Below are 18,153 nucleotides of genomic sequence, written 5' to 3'. Positions count from 1 at the left end.
CATCTGTGTGGTACAGTATGTATTGTACAGTATGTGTATGTGCATGTGTGATGATACACAAATGGGGAGGGGGCATCAGTGGAGACTGGGCCCTCCTCTAGGGGTCCTCACACCAATCAGCAAAGTGCACCAAGAATCAATTAACACCAGTGGGAGGGGGCAGAGGGAACAGCACCACACACACTTAGACATACACACGCTGTCCGCACGCACACTGCCCACACACATGGTACTGTCTGAGGAGATATCCATCAGATCGCACATTGTGTGGCATGCCAGTGTGTGTGTGTGTATGTGTGTGTTTTTGAGCGTGTGTCCCTATCCCAATGTGCCCCAGTCTCTCGTGGTGTGAGGTTGGGGAACAGATTGAGGGTCAGCAGGGGGGTCAGGCCAGGGTCACCCCCCATCTGAGCTGTGTGTGTCAGTGTGCATCGGTGTGTGTCGATCTGTGTGTGTGTGTGGAGTAAAGTCTGACCACCACCTCCAAGGCTCACTGGCACACAGAAGTGAATAAGATGGATGGTGTTGATTCATACTACAAATTCATTGCTCCCCCTGAATCCATGGAGAATAAATACATCCAAAGAAATTATGAAGCAAGGGACCAAAATGAGTATCTCACATTTCATATTCCTCTCTCACTCTTTCTCCGTGTGTCTCGCTCACTCCAGTCCTCTCTCTGGTGTGGGGACAGCTGCCGGCTACATGAAAACCATTCATCATTGCATCTTTACCATAAAATTATTGACAGGGGAGGACGAGGAGCTATATTGGCTACGTTTTACACGGTTGGACAAAAAGAAAAGTCACCAAACCATGAAAACACAAGATCCTAAATTAAGTAATAACAAAAGGCAACCAGGTTTTTGAGTCAAAATGGATGCTTAGCTGAAAAAAAGAGCAGAAGAGGAAGAAAGCAAGACATTTCCACCACAGGAGACAAAATGGAACAGTTAAATAAAGTGATCAAAGAGTGTCTATCATTTGCCCATGAATGTTCCACTTTGAAACCCCACCTCTTTCCTCTTCCTCACTCTCTACACATTGCTATCTCCATCTGTTAGCCCATTGCACTCGTCCGTCCACTACCCCCCCATTTCCTCTCCTCATCTTTAGCCTTCCTACCCTCAGGGAGGTAAGGTGATCTCCCTGTGCTGGTGTAAGTGACTGGTATTAGTCTCCTTCTCTGTCTGTCTGTTTGATCCCAGCACTAATGACTCCACAGGGACTGGGGTCTGATAATGGGAAATCAATATAGAGAATAGCGCTCTGGAGTGGCCTCACTTAGCTCTCTTTCTTTCACACCTCACAGCAAAGTGCCTCTGTGTACCCTTGTGTGTGTGAGGAGGGGCATAGTGTGTGTGCGCATGTGTGTGCAAATACGTCTATCTCGGAAATCTGTACCAGTGTATATGAAGCAGTATAGGCCTGTTCCTTGGTGCATGTACAAAGGAAAATAGAAATGAAGGTTACTGTATGAATCTATGAGCTGAAAGAATTCTGCAGCTTATGAAATGATTTAGAAACACACTGGATTAAATCACTTACTGGAGAGTTGGCATTTTTGTGGTCATCCGTCAGTAATATGCAACTGTGTGCTATATCTGAGTGTGTGTGTAATCAGTCACGCTGCTGCGCCCAGGGCAAGACAGGTGGGGCTGGTGGCATGAGACTAGTAACCCCTCCACCCCCATCCCCACCCTGAGGGGCCAGAAGGCCCGGCAAAGCAGGGGGCTGGAGTAGCTCCCTCTGCCAGACACTAGAGGACGATGGCTGGTGGCAGCTGGTCCTCTCACCCTCCTTCCCCTCCTCCCCTGCATGGGTGCCCCGCAGGCAGGCAACAGGAGGGGTGAGGAGGTCAAGAGGCAGGAGAGAATGGGTGGAACAATGGAGACATGCAGGATAATCAGCTTTTATGAAGCGGAGAGGACACAGACAGAGAGAGACGGGAGACGCAGTTCTCACACAATGCAACTGACTACAAGCAGTAATGAATTAACACATTAGCACCACAACCAGGGGCGTTCAGGAGCGCTCAGCTGCTCTTAAACACAAATCCACACTGGCACATACTAACACCCACACACACACCAGTAATAAGTCATTAAACACACTCACTTATGAATTACATCAGTCATTTTGTTTCCGATGGTAGATCCCTCTGAAAACTATTACATGTGATCAGAAGCTAAAAATGTCTTGACAAAATCAGCAGAGAAACTTTTACTTAGCACTCCAAATGGATAAGACAAGGTTAGTCTCAAATGTGCAGCCCCACACACACATAAAGAAGAGATAATGCTTTAGAAATCATCTTGTCCAAATTTAAGCCATGTGTTCAATTATCATCAGCCCCAAATGATCCTCCATTAATGCTTTAACTCTTTCTCTCACATCTCAGTCGTAGCCATCCATCCGTCTTGTTTTTGCTCTCTGCTCTCCGTCCATCCCTATAATTCATGTCTGTGTGGTTACTTCTCTTCCTCTCCATCCCTCCCTCCCTGACTTTTAACCAGCGTGAAGAGGCAGCCATGCATTCAACCATCAGACAGGCTAACATGGTCCTCCCTCACACAAGGAGTCATGGCATACTGTTCTTCAAGTGTAACAAGAATGGGATGTTAACTGAAACAAATATCCACCATATCAGTTCATCTTTATGTGGTTATATGTGCATCCTGATACTGCTACATCACTAATTTGTATACAAAAAAGACACTGAAATTTGCTTTTCTGGTTGCTGTTTTTCCTCCATATAAAGATAAACAAAGGTGAGACTTTCATTTTTAAAAACAAGCTGCATTTCTCTTGTCATCAATCACTTGAATACTTTCCTCCAATAAAGAGAACCTTTTGTGATGACATCCTTCTTGTTTAGTCATTAAAATTCTTTGACATCTACCAGGCCACATATCTGACATTTCCAGTGACATTTTACAGGGATTATTAGCTTTTTAAGAGTCTAGCAGATAAGTACAGTGTCCGCACACAGTACAGAGTGGTGTAGTGACGACCCAGGGATGAGGACGGCCCTGACAGAGTCTCTGATGGGGGATCCCATTGCTCTCTTCTCATCCAACAATCCCACTGAGCATGTCAATATGAAACACTATACCTGTGCACTGGGGCCATTCTAAGCTATCCCTCCACTTATAGAAAAGACAGGCTTATATTGATAGGATGAGCCTATAAAATGCCGCAATGCTGTATGAAAAGACACAGTGCACGGTATTGAGAAAAGTGTGAAATAAACTAAATCAAGTCTCCCAGCGGTAAAACACATTTTCACTATATTGCACTCGATGTGAGTGTGATTTACTACACGATTTTTGTTGTATGTGGGTTGAGAGAAAGCGGGTCGTAAAGCTTTGTTTACCCAACTTTAAAAAATCCACAGCCTTGTAAATGTTGTTAGATGGCCGATGCCAGTGTCTTTCAGCTTAATACTAGCTATATTAAATAGTTTAAATATTTCATAAGGGCGGTTTTTAGAGCGAGGGAGGGGAAATCGTTAGCTGCGGTAAAGTTTCATTAACTGGTCCCCATTTCGCTGGGAGGCAAACTCATCTCCTCTTATTGTAATAAAACAATCTCTCTCGCTCTCTGTGCTGCTCTCCACTCATCTCCCTCTCTCCACCGCCTCTCTCCTTCTCTTTTACATCATAATAATACACTACATCCCCTTTAAATGCACTATTACTTACCGCTGCCTTTTCATATTGTAACATCACGGGCACTTTAGCGACAATATAAAAGCGTGTCATTCATTATTCAGAAGCAGCCGGCCTCGTCCCCCTTTTAAAAAGTCAGGCGCGCTGCTGAAATTGATAACGGCGAAGAGACGCGCAATAAAAACGCAGCCGCCGGGTACCGAGCTGCAGCCCAGACCCCCGATTATGCAGATCAAGTGGTAATTTCTCAAACAAATCGCACTCTTTCACTCTTTTGTTGTCGTTTCTTTTTGGACTTTTGAAATCAGGTTGTCAGGTTTTTATGTTGCCCGTGGAAAAAAAAAACGAGGATTAATGTGCATCTTAATTTTCCATGTGGGCTGTAGCTTTTCACAAACAGTAGCCTGTCCAGATATTTTGGACTAAACCAGATAACCTCTCACGGTCGCTCTTAGAAGGGGGCTGTGTTGGGTTTGTTTTTTTTATAAGTGGACTCTTGGCATCAGTTTTACCTTTTTGCCGTTTTTTGCTTGTAATCATGAAGCGATGAAAAGGCCCGATATTGTCTTCAATATTAACGCCATCAGTGAAATCATAAGGGCTGGGGCGTCTCCTGGTGGGGTTTTTTTTTTTTTTTTTTTTTTTTTGTTCCAGGGTGTTCAGGTTTGGGCGAGCTAATATGTCTTTATCAGTCATAATCACTGGATTACACCGGATTATAAACACCCAACATCTGCAACCAGTGGGACCCGTCTGCTCTGTGCGGTCTGGAGGGACTGCCTTCACTTTGAAGAGGAGTCAGGACAAACGCAACAATTATTAACTTTCAGAAAGCACTTATTCTACTGTGGTCTATTTATGAATCATCCTCAAAAATGCATTTGTTACAGGCCAATTAAATAAACGTATATATGAGGTTTTCCAGTCACAAATTCCGTCATAATTACTGTTGGGGAAATAATTTTTGCAAATGTCCTTAAGAGAAACAAAAATGTCCAAAGATGACAGCTATAACAGACCAATTCTCCCCCATCAAAAGCCACCGGTGAGCTCACATATGGCAGGGGGGCACTCATTCTGTCCATATTGCCAAACAAACACCTCGGGCCTTGTCCTGTCTCATATTGCTTCATAAGACTTTATTGTGAAATGCGCAAAGCGACTGCTTTTTTAAAATATATATTACCTACAACAGCATCTTTGCATTTCCGTTTGACTTTGTGGCGTATGGACAAACAAATGACAGGGTAACCATTTATGTTTCAAAAGATTTTACGCGTTTTGACATAATTCGGTTCAGACTGCATTTTCTTAAGCAACGGAGTGTGATTACGAAAACACTATTTGACGATTACAGTCCGCATGACATATGTGTGTGTGTGTGTGTATTTCTATATTTATAAGTACTTTATTTTTATTTTTCCTGTTTGCACACGCTTGTTGTTTTCTTGTTGTCTCAGACTTACCTTGTTTACTCATTGCTTTACATAACAACATTGTACGTATACATGATGAGCCACTGCACCAGAAACAAATTCCTCCTGTGTCCAACACACTTGGCCAATAAATCCGACTCTTATTCTGATTCCGATTGTTGCCAAGAACAGAAGATAGAGTCTATAAACTAAACTTTAGTCACTATAGGTCAGATTGGCCCAGATAAACGACGGTTAATGAAGAGGTTGAAGAGGTTTTACAAAATATTACAACTTCCACTGTCAGTAAATGAATGTGCTGGGTATTAGTTTGCTAAAGCGTTGTAATTTGATAGGTTAAAAAGCCACCTGCCGTATCCAAACCCAACACGCATTTATCTGTCCCAGAGACAAGTTAGTGAAAATGAGATTATCCGGTCACTTTGGGCGCCTGTTACATTGAATCTACGCGGTTAGCCCCTTCCAGAGCCCGGACACTTTATCTGAAGTAGCCCATGGCCTTCCCCTGTCAGGTCATTTAATGTGGCTGGCCACCAAGAACAAATAAGACCAAGTAAGGCTTTGCCAAGTTCAGTAGGTGCTGGTGACTCAATGCTAGTCTTCATTAATGTCCTTTTATTTTAAAGGGAGACGTGGTGGGTTTAATTTCATGAATTAATTAATTAATTTCACAGTTATATCCAAGGTTTTGTCACTATTATTCAAATTGATTTAGTTCACTACATGTCAATCTTAACAGCTGTTAGGAAAATATTTGTCAGTGATTTGACATTATATTTAGTATAAGTGGGCATCAGATCAACATAAATAAGAATATGACTGCGTTTGGTTAAGAAGTGTGAACATTAAATTCGACGCATTATGAATAGTGACATACATTTCTTAAATGTGATTTCACATTAAAAATCCAACATTTTTAAATAGATGGACAGATCGCTAGTGATGCAGCCGAATGTTGAAGAAATCTAAAAATATAAAACTAATTCTCTGCATTTGACTATAACACGTGGACGGTGTGAAGGCTTTAAATAAAAGAGAGTATATACTGAGGCTGGCATATCTTCCTTTTGGTCTTTTTTATAATATGTCGATGATAAATAGTCTTCAGATTAGAAAGTACCCCCTAATAGATTTCCCGTGAACCCATTATTCCCGTGCATTCCACATGTCAGATGGTAGAGACTGACGAGGTGACACAGACAGCAAAAGGACAAATGATGCTCACTCTGTGCGTAAAAAGACGTTTTTCCTAATGATATCATTTGCAACCAGAACATACAGTGTAGGGCCTTAGTGAACACATTTGTGGGGACGAGCGCAGCACTGACAGATGGCTGTCAACATAAAGTATTAGATGTAGTCAGCAAACAGAAGAACACTGGTCTTCAGTGATCCCTGGTGCGATTCTGTTACACATGCCATATAAATTTCCACGAAGCTGTCGCTTGCTCCACTCTCCATTATAATGATATAAATGGCAACATGAAATACTGACTCACTCAGAAGGCATGGATGGAGATGCCATATCTTGCCTTTGCTGTATGTAACAAGCTGACGCCCGTGATTATAGGAAACCTTGATTACTGTGCCAAATCGTGGGCCTACCCCCATTAACATTCAATCAGTCATTCTGGTGCCAGCCAATGAAAGGTGGAGAGGGATGGAGGAGGACGGAGCTGCTAGACGGAGCGTTTTGACGCGGTGAGAGGAGGACAGAGCGTCACATCTCTCCAAACGCCCATCAAACTTTCACCACAGCCTGTAGAGAGGACCCAGTCCTCTGAAAGGCCTGTTAGAGACATCAAGGACACGCTGGAGTCTGGACAGACCGCTCCATAACGATGGAGACACTACTGGCGATGACTTATGGTACAGTTTGACCCTGCTGTGAATCCCCCTGAAAACATCTTGTTCAGTGTTTTTCGTCCTTTTTGCGACAGAGCGACGGGACATGGAGCAAGCACCCAGCGCGCCGAGCCCTCCTCCCAAACCGGTCCATCACGAGCCCATCAGCTTCGGCATCGACCAAATCCTTGGAGGCGGTACAGAGCCAGAAAATGGGCGCACGGCTGGAAGGCAAAGTGGATCCGATTTAAGCAACGGGGACGGTTATTACAGTTTGGGAAGCCCGACCGGGGCCAGCGCCCCCTCATACACCGCGCTGTCTATATCTCTTTCTGGTATAATGCCTCCGGTGGAGGCTTCAGGTTCATACGGGGAAAGCAGGAGTCTGGGCAGCCGGGGAGTGATTCGAGTCCCTGCCCACAGACCCATGACAGCCCCGGGACCCCCAGCCTCCGTGCAGGGCACTGTCCCAGGGTTTGGAGGGTTGTGCTTCCCCTGGATAGGAAACAGGCTCGCTAAGGACAGAATATCAGGTAGGCAAGCTGTTAGACCTAATAGGCTCCTCTCATTCACATTTTATTATGTTTAAAGCGTCATTTAGAACGACAAACACCTGTGCTAAACATAAAGACTGTTTGACTTCAACTGAAATGTCTTTACTTTCATTGTTTAAATGGTTTAAACCGGCGCAATACATACAGCAGAATACAAGTCGTATTTTTAAACAATGGAGCCTCATTTACCGATGATTATTAAACCCGTTTTGTCTGCGTTACTCACTTCACTCATGTATTTAATTTCTACATCAAATCAATAAGCAAAACAAGTGTACAATAACACGGTTACTGGTATTATGCTTTGTTTGCAAACAACCCAACAGAAACCACATGACTGTAATTTATTACTGAACTGAAAATGTACTAATATGTTACTAGTAGATAAACTGAAGATACGTTTTTTTTTAAAGGCTATTGGGCTGTCAAATCATTTATTTAATACATTATGAAAAGGTAAGTTAACTATTATTTAAAATAATAAAGGGTGTAATATATTGTATGTATTTAACAAAATGGTGAAGAAAGTTGAGATGCAGAATAAACGGATTATAGTTTAAATTTTAAAAATCTGAATCATCACAAATGCAGCCACATTGTTTTACTCCAGAACAGTAGTTGTCCTTTAGCCAAGGCCTATAATTGTGAATGTAAAGAAAGCCACCAGGCCTGCTCTCCTCTCGGTAATTACCACTGCTCATGTGATCTGTTAAAGCCAAAACGACTTTAAGATGAGTATTTATTTATTTTTCATACGTGTGTTGTTTCCAATACTTTGGCCAGACTCATCTTTCACAATAAGTTTCATCTCACATATCTCACATGTGGCCTACACAGTCCAAATAGGGAACTGTTGTCAAACAGAACAGATATCTGTGATATATGGTCTTGAATTTCCATACAGAGCGGGGACTGAATTATTCTGTTTGATGCTGTTTGAAATCTCATCTTGCACCCACCGGTGTCTCTTTCGGTTCCCTGCAGCCGCGCTGGTGCCGTTCGCCGTTACGCGGAGGATAGGACACCCGTATCAGAACCGGACACCTCCTAAAAGGAAAAAGCCCCGCACCTCCTTCTCCAGGGTTCAGATCTGCGAACTGGAGAAGCGCTTCCACCGGCAGAAGTACCTGGCCAGCGCCGAGCGGGCAGCCCTAGCTAAGAGTCTGAAGATGACAGATGCACAGGTCAAAACCTGGTTTCAGAACCGCAGGACCAAGTGGAGGTCGGTATGAAAAGTCACATTGTCAATACTTACATTTGTATCTGTGTTTCATCACGTAACACCCTTTGTAAACCCGGACAACAGCCCTCTCCCACAAAGAGTTTCACAAGACGACCAAGTCAAAAATCAAACTTTCCCCGTTTAGCAGATGGCCCCGTGCGTAATCTCCTGTCAGGTGACCCCGTGGACACGGAACAAAAAGAAAAACTAAAGGAAGAACTATAAACATACACTGACAACTTTAATATTATTTTACTGCCACTTGTTTTTTCGCTCCAGTACAAATGTTTAGGTCTAATCCTTTATATGTGGGTACAGAACTCATTACTCTAAATTATTTAAAAAGTTATCCAAAACATAGCTTTTACACGGAGTCCAGTGTCTTTAGTTTTATTGTATTAATTTTTAATGCTTCGACAAATAGTTTCTTCATTGCATCACTCTGCATAAACACTTTTTTTTTAAATTTCTAATCAGTCAAACCAACTACAACATTGTTTTGCAGCCTATGTGAATTTTCACACCTTTCGAGCCTTTCTTTAATCCCTTTACGATTACATAACCTTACTTTTTATTTGCTCATTCTTAAGATATCCTCTGCTGTCGTCTTTCAGGAGACAGACGGCCGAGGAGAGGGAGGCGGAGCGTCAACAGGCCAATCGTCTCATCCTGCAGCTGCAGCAGTCCGCCCTCCAGAAGTCGCTCGGCGAATCAGCGGTGTCGGATCCACTGTGCGCCCACAACTCCTCCCTTTACGCCTTGCAGAACCTCCAACCCTGGGCCGAGGACAGGGAATAGAAACCAGCGGCTAAGGTGTAATCAACAAGCACCATCTATTATCCCTGGGAGGATAAATACATTAAATTAGGCCTACATGAGGACAGTGGGACCTGCTCTGATTCATGCAACTTAGAAGAAAAAAAAAATCCTGGACCACGAAAAGCTGCCACGGCCTTGTGGGCGGATGTGTGTGAACCTGGACCTGAAACGATGGTGAGTGACACTTGTCTTGAAGCAGAAACAGAACATTCTTGGACAAAATCTAACTGGGAACAGCGGGACTCAGCAAACAAATTCAAAAAGCAGCCGAAACAGAACCTGTCATTAAAATGTCTCGTCACCTCGTGATTGTCCTCAGCTGATTCTCCACAGGGAGATGCTGCATAACATGACTGGATGTTTTGTGAATGTGTTTTCTGTCAATGCAGCTCTCTCCAGGCAGGTCACTACATTTGTTAGACTTACTACACTTTAACTACACTTTAAAGGGTTGTTTGTCTTGTTTTTAAGGAAAGATAAACACACACACACACACACCATGCAAATAATGGCAAGGCCAACACCCCAATATTTAGGAACTTACATAAAATGTAAGTTTTATATTAATCTCCTCATGTGTTTTATCAAAATACAAAACAAACAACTTCACAAAAAATAAAGATAAAACTGATTCAGGTGTTTATTTTATTTATTTAGTTGTTCTGGTGCTTAAAACTTCTTCAAATCTCATTAATACATTCACCCACCTCATCGCCCATGCACTCCAGCCCAAGATGAATAAATACACAGTGATGCCCAAAATGTTACATTATAAGAAAAATGCTATTGTGAGTAGTCACAAAAGGAAATAGATGTCACAATTAACGGGCAGAAAAGTGAACAATATACGAAAGAGGCTGTAAGTTGGGTAATAAAAGGGGGTGATGCACGTTCAATGATGATGGTGGCGTTTATTCATATGCACATTATCATGCTTTATTTGTGGGCCGTGTCCTCTGGGATGAAGGCAAAAATGTACAACCCTTTTGTATTTTTATTGTATATGTGTAAATAACAATATAAAGTGTTCGCGTGGCTCCTTTTGCTCATGCTCCTTATGATGCACCATAAAAGTCATTTTAAGGTTTTAATACACAATAATTATAAGCTGTAAAAAAAAAAAAGTTATGGAGACAAGGCAAAAAAAATAGCAGCCAAGTTTATTGATAAATATAATGATTTTATACAATATTACAATACACATTATTTCATTCTGACAGTTTTAAGCTGTCTGTTTTTATGCCTGTCTATGTGTTCGTCTTCCTGTCTGTCACTTTATCTGGACATATATCTGGGTACATTTGAGATGAGCGGCAACACATCTCAGCAAGGATTTTTATTACACTATTGATAGCACAGTGAGTGGGCATGACAGTAAATCATTTATAAATCTGTATTTTTTTGTCCTGCTCAATCTTCAAAACAATGGCTCTTGTTTGAAACATGGCTTCCATTCCTTCAGAATCAGTGAAAAGGTCTTTACTTTCATCTTCTGTCTTATTCTCTCACATTTGTCCTCCTCTGCTCACTCACCCATCAGCCCTTCTTGTAACTCCTCTCTTCTGTCTCTCCCTCACAGTGAAATGTTGGTTGCTCTGAGTCGGTTTTGAAAAGACAGAGTTGACAACACAACTCTCCCTTCTGGTAGAAACAAGGTTAGTTTGGTGGACTGATTGTAGTGTCCACAAGATGAAGCTACATGCTAGAGTAAGTGACACTTTACGAACTAACATCAGGACGCCATACACACACTTAGACACATATACAGCCCTGTATCACCCTGCATCCGTATGCCAGTAAACCTATATTTAACAGTGAGTGTCAGGGAGAATAATTACATTTATGTCCAATTTGACAGAAGGACAGAAGGACAGACAGTCAGAATCCGAAACACACAGACGGACACAAATTATTCCAGGCAGCAAAAAAGCCACAAATACAACAGTAAAATATTTACAATCAAGACGTTACAACAGTGGCACACTGACTGACGCTACTGGAACACACACAGTAGGACTTTACAGGGCTTTTGGAGACTGTCACAAAGCTGTCACGAGACGTAACACCGTCACAAGCTGGCTGAGGCCACATCCAGCTCTGTAAAACCTTCACAAGCCTGTCGATGGCTGAAAACAGATGAGGCGGCTCTGTGATCTGCTACACAAAGACCCGACTTCCCAGATATAACACCTTAGCAAGAGAATGAGTACATTGCCACAAAATGTTTTATGGCACAGACGCTCAACAGGCCTCTACCTCACATGCTTCACAATATTGTTCATGTTGGCTGTATTGACAGAGAAATTAAAAACGAAAACTACTATTATTTAAGCCTCTAATGTACAATGTATGCATTTGGTTGATCTCACTGCTGGTTAAACTGACATATTTCACAAACATATTTGACCGAATGTGGAAGAATCAGTATTTACACAGTGGCATGAAGTACAGTACGCATCATCCATGATGGGAGCAACTGTAAAGCAGCAACAGATGAGGAAGATGGAGATGAGGCAAATGGTCACACAGAGGCCAAATGAAGGGCTTAAGTCTGAAGGACATTTTCCAAAACCAGTGGCAGTTTGTCACCATGAATTTGTTATAGCAAGACATGTTTTATGAAGTTTTTTGGCAAACTTCACACAAAAAAGGACAAGCTCTTTCTTTTGTTTTAGTTGCAAGCTCTGCTGTTCTCTTACATCTTCACGTCTCCCTCTCCTCCATCGCTTTCTGCTTTGTTTTTTCTCTTCTCTTGCTTTGTGGTCTCATCTGTTGCACCGTGTCCCTTGTGTTTGTTGTCTAGATGACATTTTCAAAGAGCTCTAGAGAGCGCATGATGTTTTCATCCTGTGCAAAGAAGATAGGAAATTAAAAAGTTGACCGTGAGGAGAAAATCATCCAACAGCCAACATTTAATTCAGTTAAATGGCCACCAGGGGGCAGTAAAAGCCTTTACAATGTTAGGGTTCTCTCTGCAGATAAACACACTGATATAAAAGGTAGCAAAGACCAAAATTAATTGCCAGTGTAGGGAGTCTTGCAAAGGAGAGTGATACGCAATGGATCTGATACTTTTGTAAATAGTGCAAATGTACACGAACAGCAAATATTTTAATTTGTCACCTCAGGAAATGTCCAGGTGTTACAAAAGACATTATTGATGACTCTGTTATATCCATCCATCTATTATCTATACCGTTTATTCTATACCATCGTGGGGACACTGGGGTCCACCCTGCACAGGTCGCCAGTCTATCACAGGGCTGACATGTAGACAAACAACCACATACACTTACTCAATTTAGATTCACCAGTCAACCTAAGCTGCATGTCTTTGGATTGTGGGAGGAAGCCAGAGTACCCCGAGAGAACCCACGCAGGCACAGGGAGAACATGCAAACTCCACACAGAAAGGCCCTGGGCTGGCCCGGGCTCGAACCCAGTGGCTCTGTTATATGGATTAATTAATTGTATTATTTCCACCTGTGCATTTCCTGCTGTTACATGTCAAAATATCTTTGAAGAAACAAAAGTCCTATTGCATCCTTGAGATTCTGTAAGAGACTAGAGAATTCGGTACCTCTTGGCAAGACAGGATGAATTCATCAAGAGTGACCACTCCATCCCTGTTTTTGTCCATTTTCTGTAGAAAGAAACATTAATGCATAAAGCCAAGTGTGGAAGGAACAGTATTAAGATACTACTTAATGACTAGGTAGGTCCCCACCCATGCACACTTTCATTGCTGTGGTGTTTTTGCATTGCACTTCATAAAGATGATCAGCCAGTTACTGTATACACCACTGTGATGTCTGTTCTTATTTGTTTGTTTTTGGTGCATTTTTTGTCTTTCATTTGCTGCCAAGGGACCATCAGTACTAATGCTAACAATTAATTATTTCTCTTTTGCTGCTTCCAAAACTAGAAATCATGCAGCTCCCTGTTGCAGGATTTTTATCTTGCATAAAATAATAGATTGAGATGTTTTTACCTGAAAGAAAGCATCCACATGCTGTTTGGGTGCATCAGTTTTCAAGACAGGGTAAGTGTACTTCCCCATCATGTCATAAATAGCTCGGACGATGTCTGTCATTTCCTGTGAGATGGAACAGAGATGGACACAAGCTCAGACACCGTGGTTAATATAAACCCAAATACAGTGGGTACATCCACATAACACAGTTGCACAAAAACACACACATCTTTACTTATGTATCCATCTCTGTTGATATCATAGAGGTTAAACGTCCACTGAAGTTTCTCTGTGACAGAGCCCTTCAACAGAATAGACAGAGCTGCTACAAATTCCTGATGGAGACAGAAAGAGAGACAGAATGACAAACTGAAAAAGGTAGAGGCTGTTTGGAAGCAAGAGACCAGAATATAATTTGAATTAGACCTCTTCAAAACATGAGCATCAGTGTGGAAGTGAGCGACTAAAACAGACCTCAAACTTTATGGATCCTGAATGTGCTGTGTCAAATGCGTTGAACAGATAGTGCGCGTAGGTGCTGGCGTCTGCAGGAGAAGAGAAAAACGCTGGGTAGAAAGAACACAGAGACAAAGATAGATACGCACACGCATGCTCTCTCTCTTTACCTCCATGTGGAAAGAACTGGGAGTATATTTGCTTAAAGGTTTCCTCATTTACGATACCACTGGGACACTCCTGGAAACAGACAGCGAGACAAAAAAAAAGAAACAGAGATTTAAATGAGACAGAGAACCCCCAGGGGCTGTTTAAACCATAGTGGACAGAAAGAATTGAAGGAACATGCAAAGTTTATGGGCGAGTGAGTATTTGATAAACCGCTATGTGATTACTTTTTAATAGTCAAATATTACATGTTAAATTTTACCAGTCTGTAGCAGATATATGGAGATATATTCAACAGACTGCTTTGCCCAGGGCGTCACTAGTGAGTCTAGTTGTTACATTGAGCTTTAACTTAGCTGAGAATTGGCAGAACAGACACCAAAGTTATCTATGTGTCCTTGTGAGATCTGTAACATACATAATTAACATACACAAATGCATTAGAATACTTTAGCATGTATGAGAGCTGAAAAGTAAGAAAGACAGGAGTGTTACTGCAAACAAGAGTGACACTGAAATGGACACCAGTACAACTAAACACACTAACACAGGTGACACCTAATAGTAGCCTCATGGCCATGTAGAGCTCTCCACCAAATTTATTTGGCCTCACAGTGAAATCTGAATATTTTTCCACTGTAGGACACATCAAACCTTTACAGAATGTTTTTAAAAATATGCCGGAATTACAATATAGCAATAAAAATCCATAAAGTCATCGTTAATCCCAATGAAAATGGCCTTAATGTACCCTTTAACCAGAGCCTTTCACTGGAGGGACATACTTGTACAATGATACAAGGTCCCAGTGCAGAAATTAAGTCTAATAGATCTACCAGAAAAATCAGATAACTAGTAAAAATGTTCTTTTATTAATCTTACATGCTTATTAAAGTGCTATTTAGATCAATGGAGTTATATGATTTTACAGAAGCATTGGTTTCATTGCAAAAAAGTCTCTTATTTGTTCATTTTACTTGTAGAGTTGATAGATTTTACGCAGATGGTTGCTTTAGTATTTATTGGATTTATATCATCTACAGTACCTGGTGTGGGGATTTGTACAGGAGAAAAGTTTTCCTTCTGAGCAGGTAAATCAAGAGATTGGCTTAAACAAATAAAATATACTTCCCCCAAGACTTCTGAATACATTTGAATATGATTGTATTTATTTGGAATAAAAATATTTCTCAAACAGCTTGGATCCTTCAGTGTCATCTGACTTGTGCAGTAACTCAGGTTAGACAAATAGCAATCCCAGGATGCTGTAAGGGTCCATCTTATGTGACTATTAGAGCAAGCAATATACTCAGCATCTCTATGTATCTATGAGGACAACACATCTAGCAGAAAAGCAAAACTTGCTCTTGTGTTTTTGCAGTGCACCCAAACGGTCACTCACATTCTTAAAGCCCCTGTAGAGCACCTGTAGCTCCCCTTTGCTGAAGTTGGTTTGAGCTTCTAGCTGGTTGAGGCCCTCCGGTCGATGGCTCGCCATGGTCATTTCCATGTCATCATCAGCTGTATCTAAAGAAACAAACACAATATTATTTAACTTGAATTTATACCTGATCTACAAAGACTGAGAAAGCAGATGTAAAGATGAAGAACCTGGCTTTATAAACTAAAGGAAAGTTTGAATTATAGTGAAGTCTTTCTGAAAATGTAGTGCAAAGAATATACAAACTACTGTATAACAAAAAAATAAATAATAAAGAGATGGAGCAAAGAGGATGATTGATGGAGGTGCAGAGAGGTAGAGGTCAGTCTAATGTCTCCACTGACCCTCTCATTAACAACTCATTATTCTCCTCGCTGGAGGGAAGGGGAGAGAGGACAAGCAACTGACTCTGGGACAAGACATACACACACTGTGTTTCCACCACTTCAGGGGACATTATATTGACTTACATTCATTTCCTGGAGACATACTCTAATCTTCAACCAAATCACTCTTAAATGTAATGATTTATGTTTTGGGGACTCACTTTTTGTCGCTATAAGGACGTCAAGTCCCCGCAGTGTGAATGTGTGAACAGGTTTACATCCTCACAACATGCTGCACACATACATAAATTGCAGATTGGTGGCATGATGATGACATAAAGGCAAGACACTTTCACTTTTTCACTCTTTTTCTTGCAGATTTGCTTGAGGTCACATTCCCCAGAACAATCTACAATGTAATAATTACGCACGCTGTAATAACTGTGCATAATTTAACAGAAAGAGTCATAAAAATTCAGAACAAGATGAAGTGCTCATAATGTGCAGTGGTAAAATCCTGGACCAAAGAAAGAACTTACAAAAAGTTACTGGATGCCATGTTTTATCAAGGCTATTTCAGAATGTGTGACTGTCTATCACTGACCTGTCTTAGCCTGTTCAGCTGTTTGTCAGGTGCCACTTTCGGATGGAGCATATCAGGAAAACCTATTCATCTTACCTGGCTTTATTATGCTTTTTTTTTTATTACACAAATTATGGTCATCACACAAGTCCATAAAACTGTCAGTGTCTCATTTACTGCTTACTTCTAATTCTTAAACTGATTGTTGCACTGTCATCAGATGACCTGAGCAGGAAGCGGTTTGAACGGGAGTTGGTACAGTTGGAGTGTCCAGGACAAACACTCTTGTTCTGTTTTAATTGAGTGTCTCCGAGTGCAGTGGTCATTCTGACCTTGGAAATCCAGATTTTGAAACATCAACAGTTTTGAAATAGAAACATTTTTATCTGTGTGGAGAGACTATTAGTGCTTTGTGAAGCTTCATTACACCAACACCTTTTTCATTTCTATTATATCAGTGAATCACAGGGTCCAGGTCAGCATTTTAACTGCACTCACACCTACTGTGAATTAAACCTCAGTCAACAGTCTAACCTGGTCAGATTCAGTATCCGGTGATGCCACTTACAGAAGTGCTGCCCTCAAAGTTTATATGATTAAAGTGGGTTAGAATTCAAGCATCGCTTTAAACAGCTCATCTGACCTGGTCCCTCAGGTGTGACACTGTGGCGTCATTGTACACAACAATACAATTATATTACAAAACAAACTACAAGTAATTTCAGTTTATTTTATTCATCATAAAAGCATTATTAAAAAATGACTTTGTATCTCTGTTTGTACAGCTCCTTTCCCGTCCCTCACCCTGTTTACCACACACATATATACACATACAAAAACACAGCCATTCATCACGCAGGCAGTCAGTCTTTTTCAGTGTCACATTAAGGTGGACTTATACCCAAGGTGAGCATTTACACCCAGTTCCTGTTGGTCCTCAGGTACAGTATACGGCAAAGTCACATGCACAGCACACACACAAACCAAAAAAACTACAAAGAACAAAAAGTGATGCGCATACTCTTGTCCTATTGCTTTGGTTTGACATTCTTATACCCCACGCTGTACATGATTTACGCACCTATAAAGTTAAAGAATATGCACTTCCTCTGGATGTCTTCACTTCAGCCCCTTTGTCCATGATAGCACCTTGAATCCACCTGCACACTGTACTGTGGCAAGTCATGCATAGAGTAAAAACTAACACAGCACATCTCAAAGAGCAGCATACAGTAATGCCTCTTAGAGGAGAAATCAAAACTGACACCTTACCATTTGAATTTTGGAGCAGTATGTTTTACAGGATGTCAAACAGGATGCATTATGAAGGTGTTGTGACATAATTCAAATGTGGTAACATATAAAACAAGACTGGTTATTAAGTAAAGCAATATTTTTATTTGTTGATAACTGATGAATAACAAATGGTCATAAGTAAAAAGTCACAAATGATATACTGTACTGTTAGTCCTCTTCAGTAAGCAATAGAAAATCATTAGTAGAAGAATTTAAGAGTGCATATCTCCACCACTGCAGACCTGAACAGCCTGCAGCATCTAACAAGTAACATTTGTTCACTGTTTGTTTATTTATGGCTTATTCCAAGACAAGAGCAGGTGGACGTGTTAGATTCCCATGTTTCTTAAATAATCCACATCT

General features: G+C 41.2%; 2 protein-coding genes across 4 annotated transcripts in view; one reads left to right on the top strand and one right to left on the bottom strand.

Moving 5' to 3' along the window:
* The first annotated feature begins 6,811 nt into the window (after nucleotides 1-6,811).
* LOC109957455 (T cell leukemia homeobox 3) lies at nucleotides 6,812-10,594 on the top strand. The gene is made up of 3 exons (XM_020595349.1): nucleotides 6,812-7,485; nucleotides 8,491-8,728; nucleotides 9,343-10,594. Exons 1-3 carry the CDS (start codon nucleotides 7,059-7,061, stop codon nucleotides 9,524-9,526), a joined length of 849 nt encoding a protein of 282 aa, XP_020451005.1. The 5' UTR covers nucleotides 6,812-7,058; the 3' UTR covers nucleotides 9,527-10,594.
* Nucleotides 10,595-10,692: 98 nt separating this feature from the next.
* The window catches only part of kcnip1a (Kv channel interacting protein 1 a), a 29,988-nt gene continuing 22,527 nt past the window's right edge, over nucleotides 10,693-18,153 (bottom strand). For 2 of the 3 annotated variants that reach the window (XM_020595371.1, XM_020595363.1), the window contains exons 2-8: nucleotides 15,547-15,671; nucleotides 14,147-14,216; nucleotides 13,995-14,065; nucleotides 13,748-13,855; nucleotides 13,539-13,643; nucleotides 13,128-13,190; nucleotides 10,693-12,394 (exon numbers count right to left, since the gene is read on the bottom strand). In XM_020595371.1, the coding sequence (XP_020451027.1) occupies nucleotides 12,347-12,394; nucleotides 13,128-13,190; nucleotides 13,539-13,643; nucleotides 13,748-13,855; nucleotides 13,995-14,065; nucleotides 14,147-14,216; nucleotides 15,547-15,671 (590 nt within the window). In that variant the 3' untranslated portion in view covers nucleotides 10,693-12,346. Of the gene's footprint in view, nucleotides 12,395-13,127; nucleotides 13,191-13,538; nucleotides 13,644-13,747; nucleotides 13,856-13,994; nucleotides 14,217-15,546; nucleotides 15,672-18,153 lie in introns of all 3 variants that reach the window. The other variant, XM_020595359.1, reaches the window with a different exon arrangement.

This window comes from Monopterus albus, unplaced genomic scaffold (genome assembly GCF_001952655.1).
Source record: "Monopterus albus unplaced genomic scaffold, M_albus_1.0 scaffold2.1, whole genome shotgun sequence".
In the NCBI taxonomy this organism is placed as follows: domain Eukaryota; kingdom Metazoa; phylum Chordata; class Actinopteri; order Synbranchiformes; family Synbranchidae; genus Monopterus; species Monopterus albus.
Note: the sequence above shows the minus strand (reverse complement) of the source record. Positions and strands in the feature narration are given on the sequence as shown.

Excerpts from the sequence above, each read along its gene's own strand:
- LOC109957455 (XM_020595349.1), top strand. The coding sequence starts at position 7,059 with ATGGAGCAAGCACCCAGCGCGCCGAGCCCTCCTCCCAAACCGGTCCAT. Across the intron at positions 7,486-8,490 it reads CGCTAAGGACAGAATATCAG|CCGCGCTGGTGCCGTTCGCC; the intron begins GTAGGCAAGCTG and ends GGTTCCCTGCAG. Across the intron at positions 8,729-9,342 it reads AACCGCAGGACCAAGTGGAG|GAGACAGACGGCCGAGGAGA; the intron begins GTCGGTATGAAA and ends GTCGTCTTTCAG.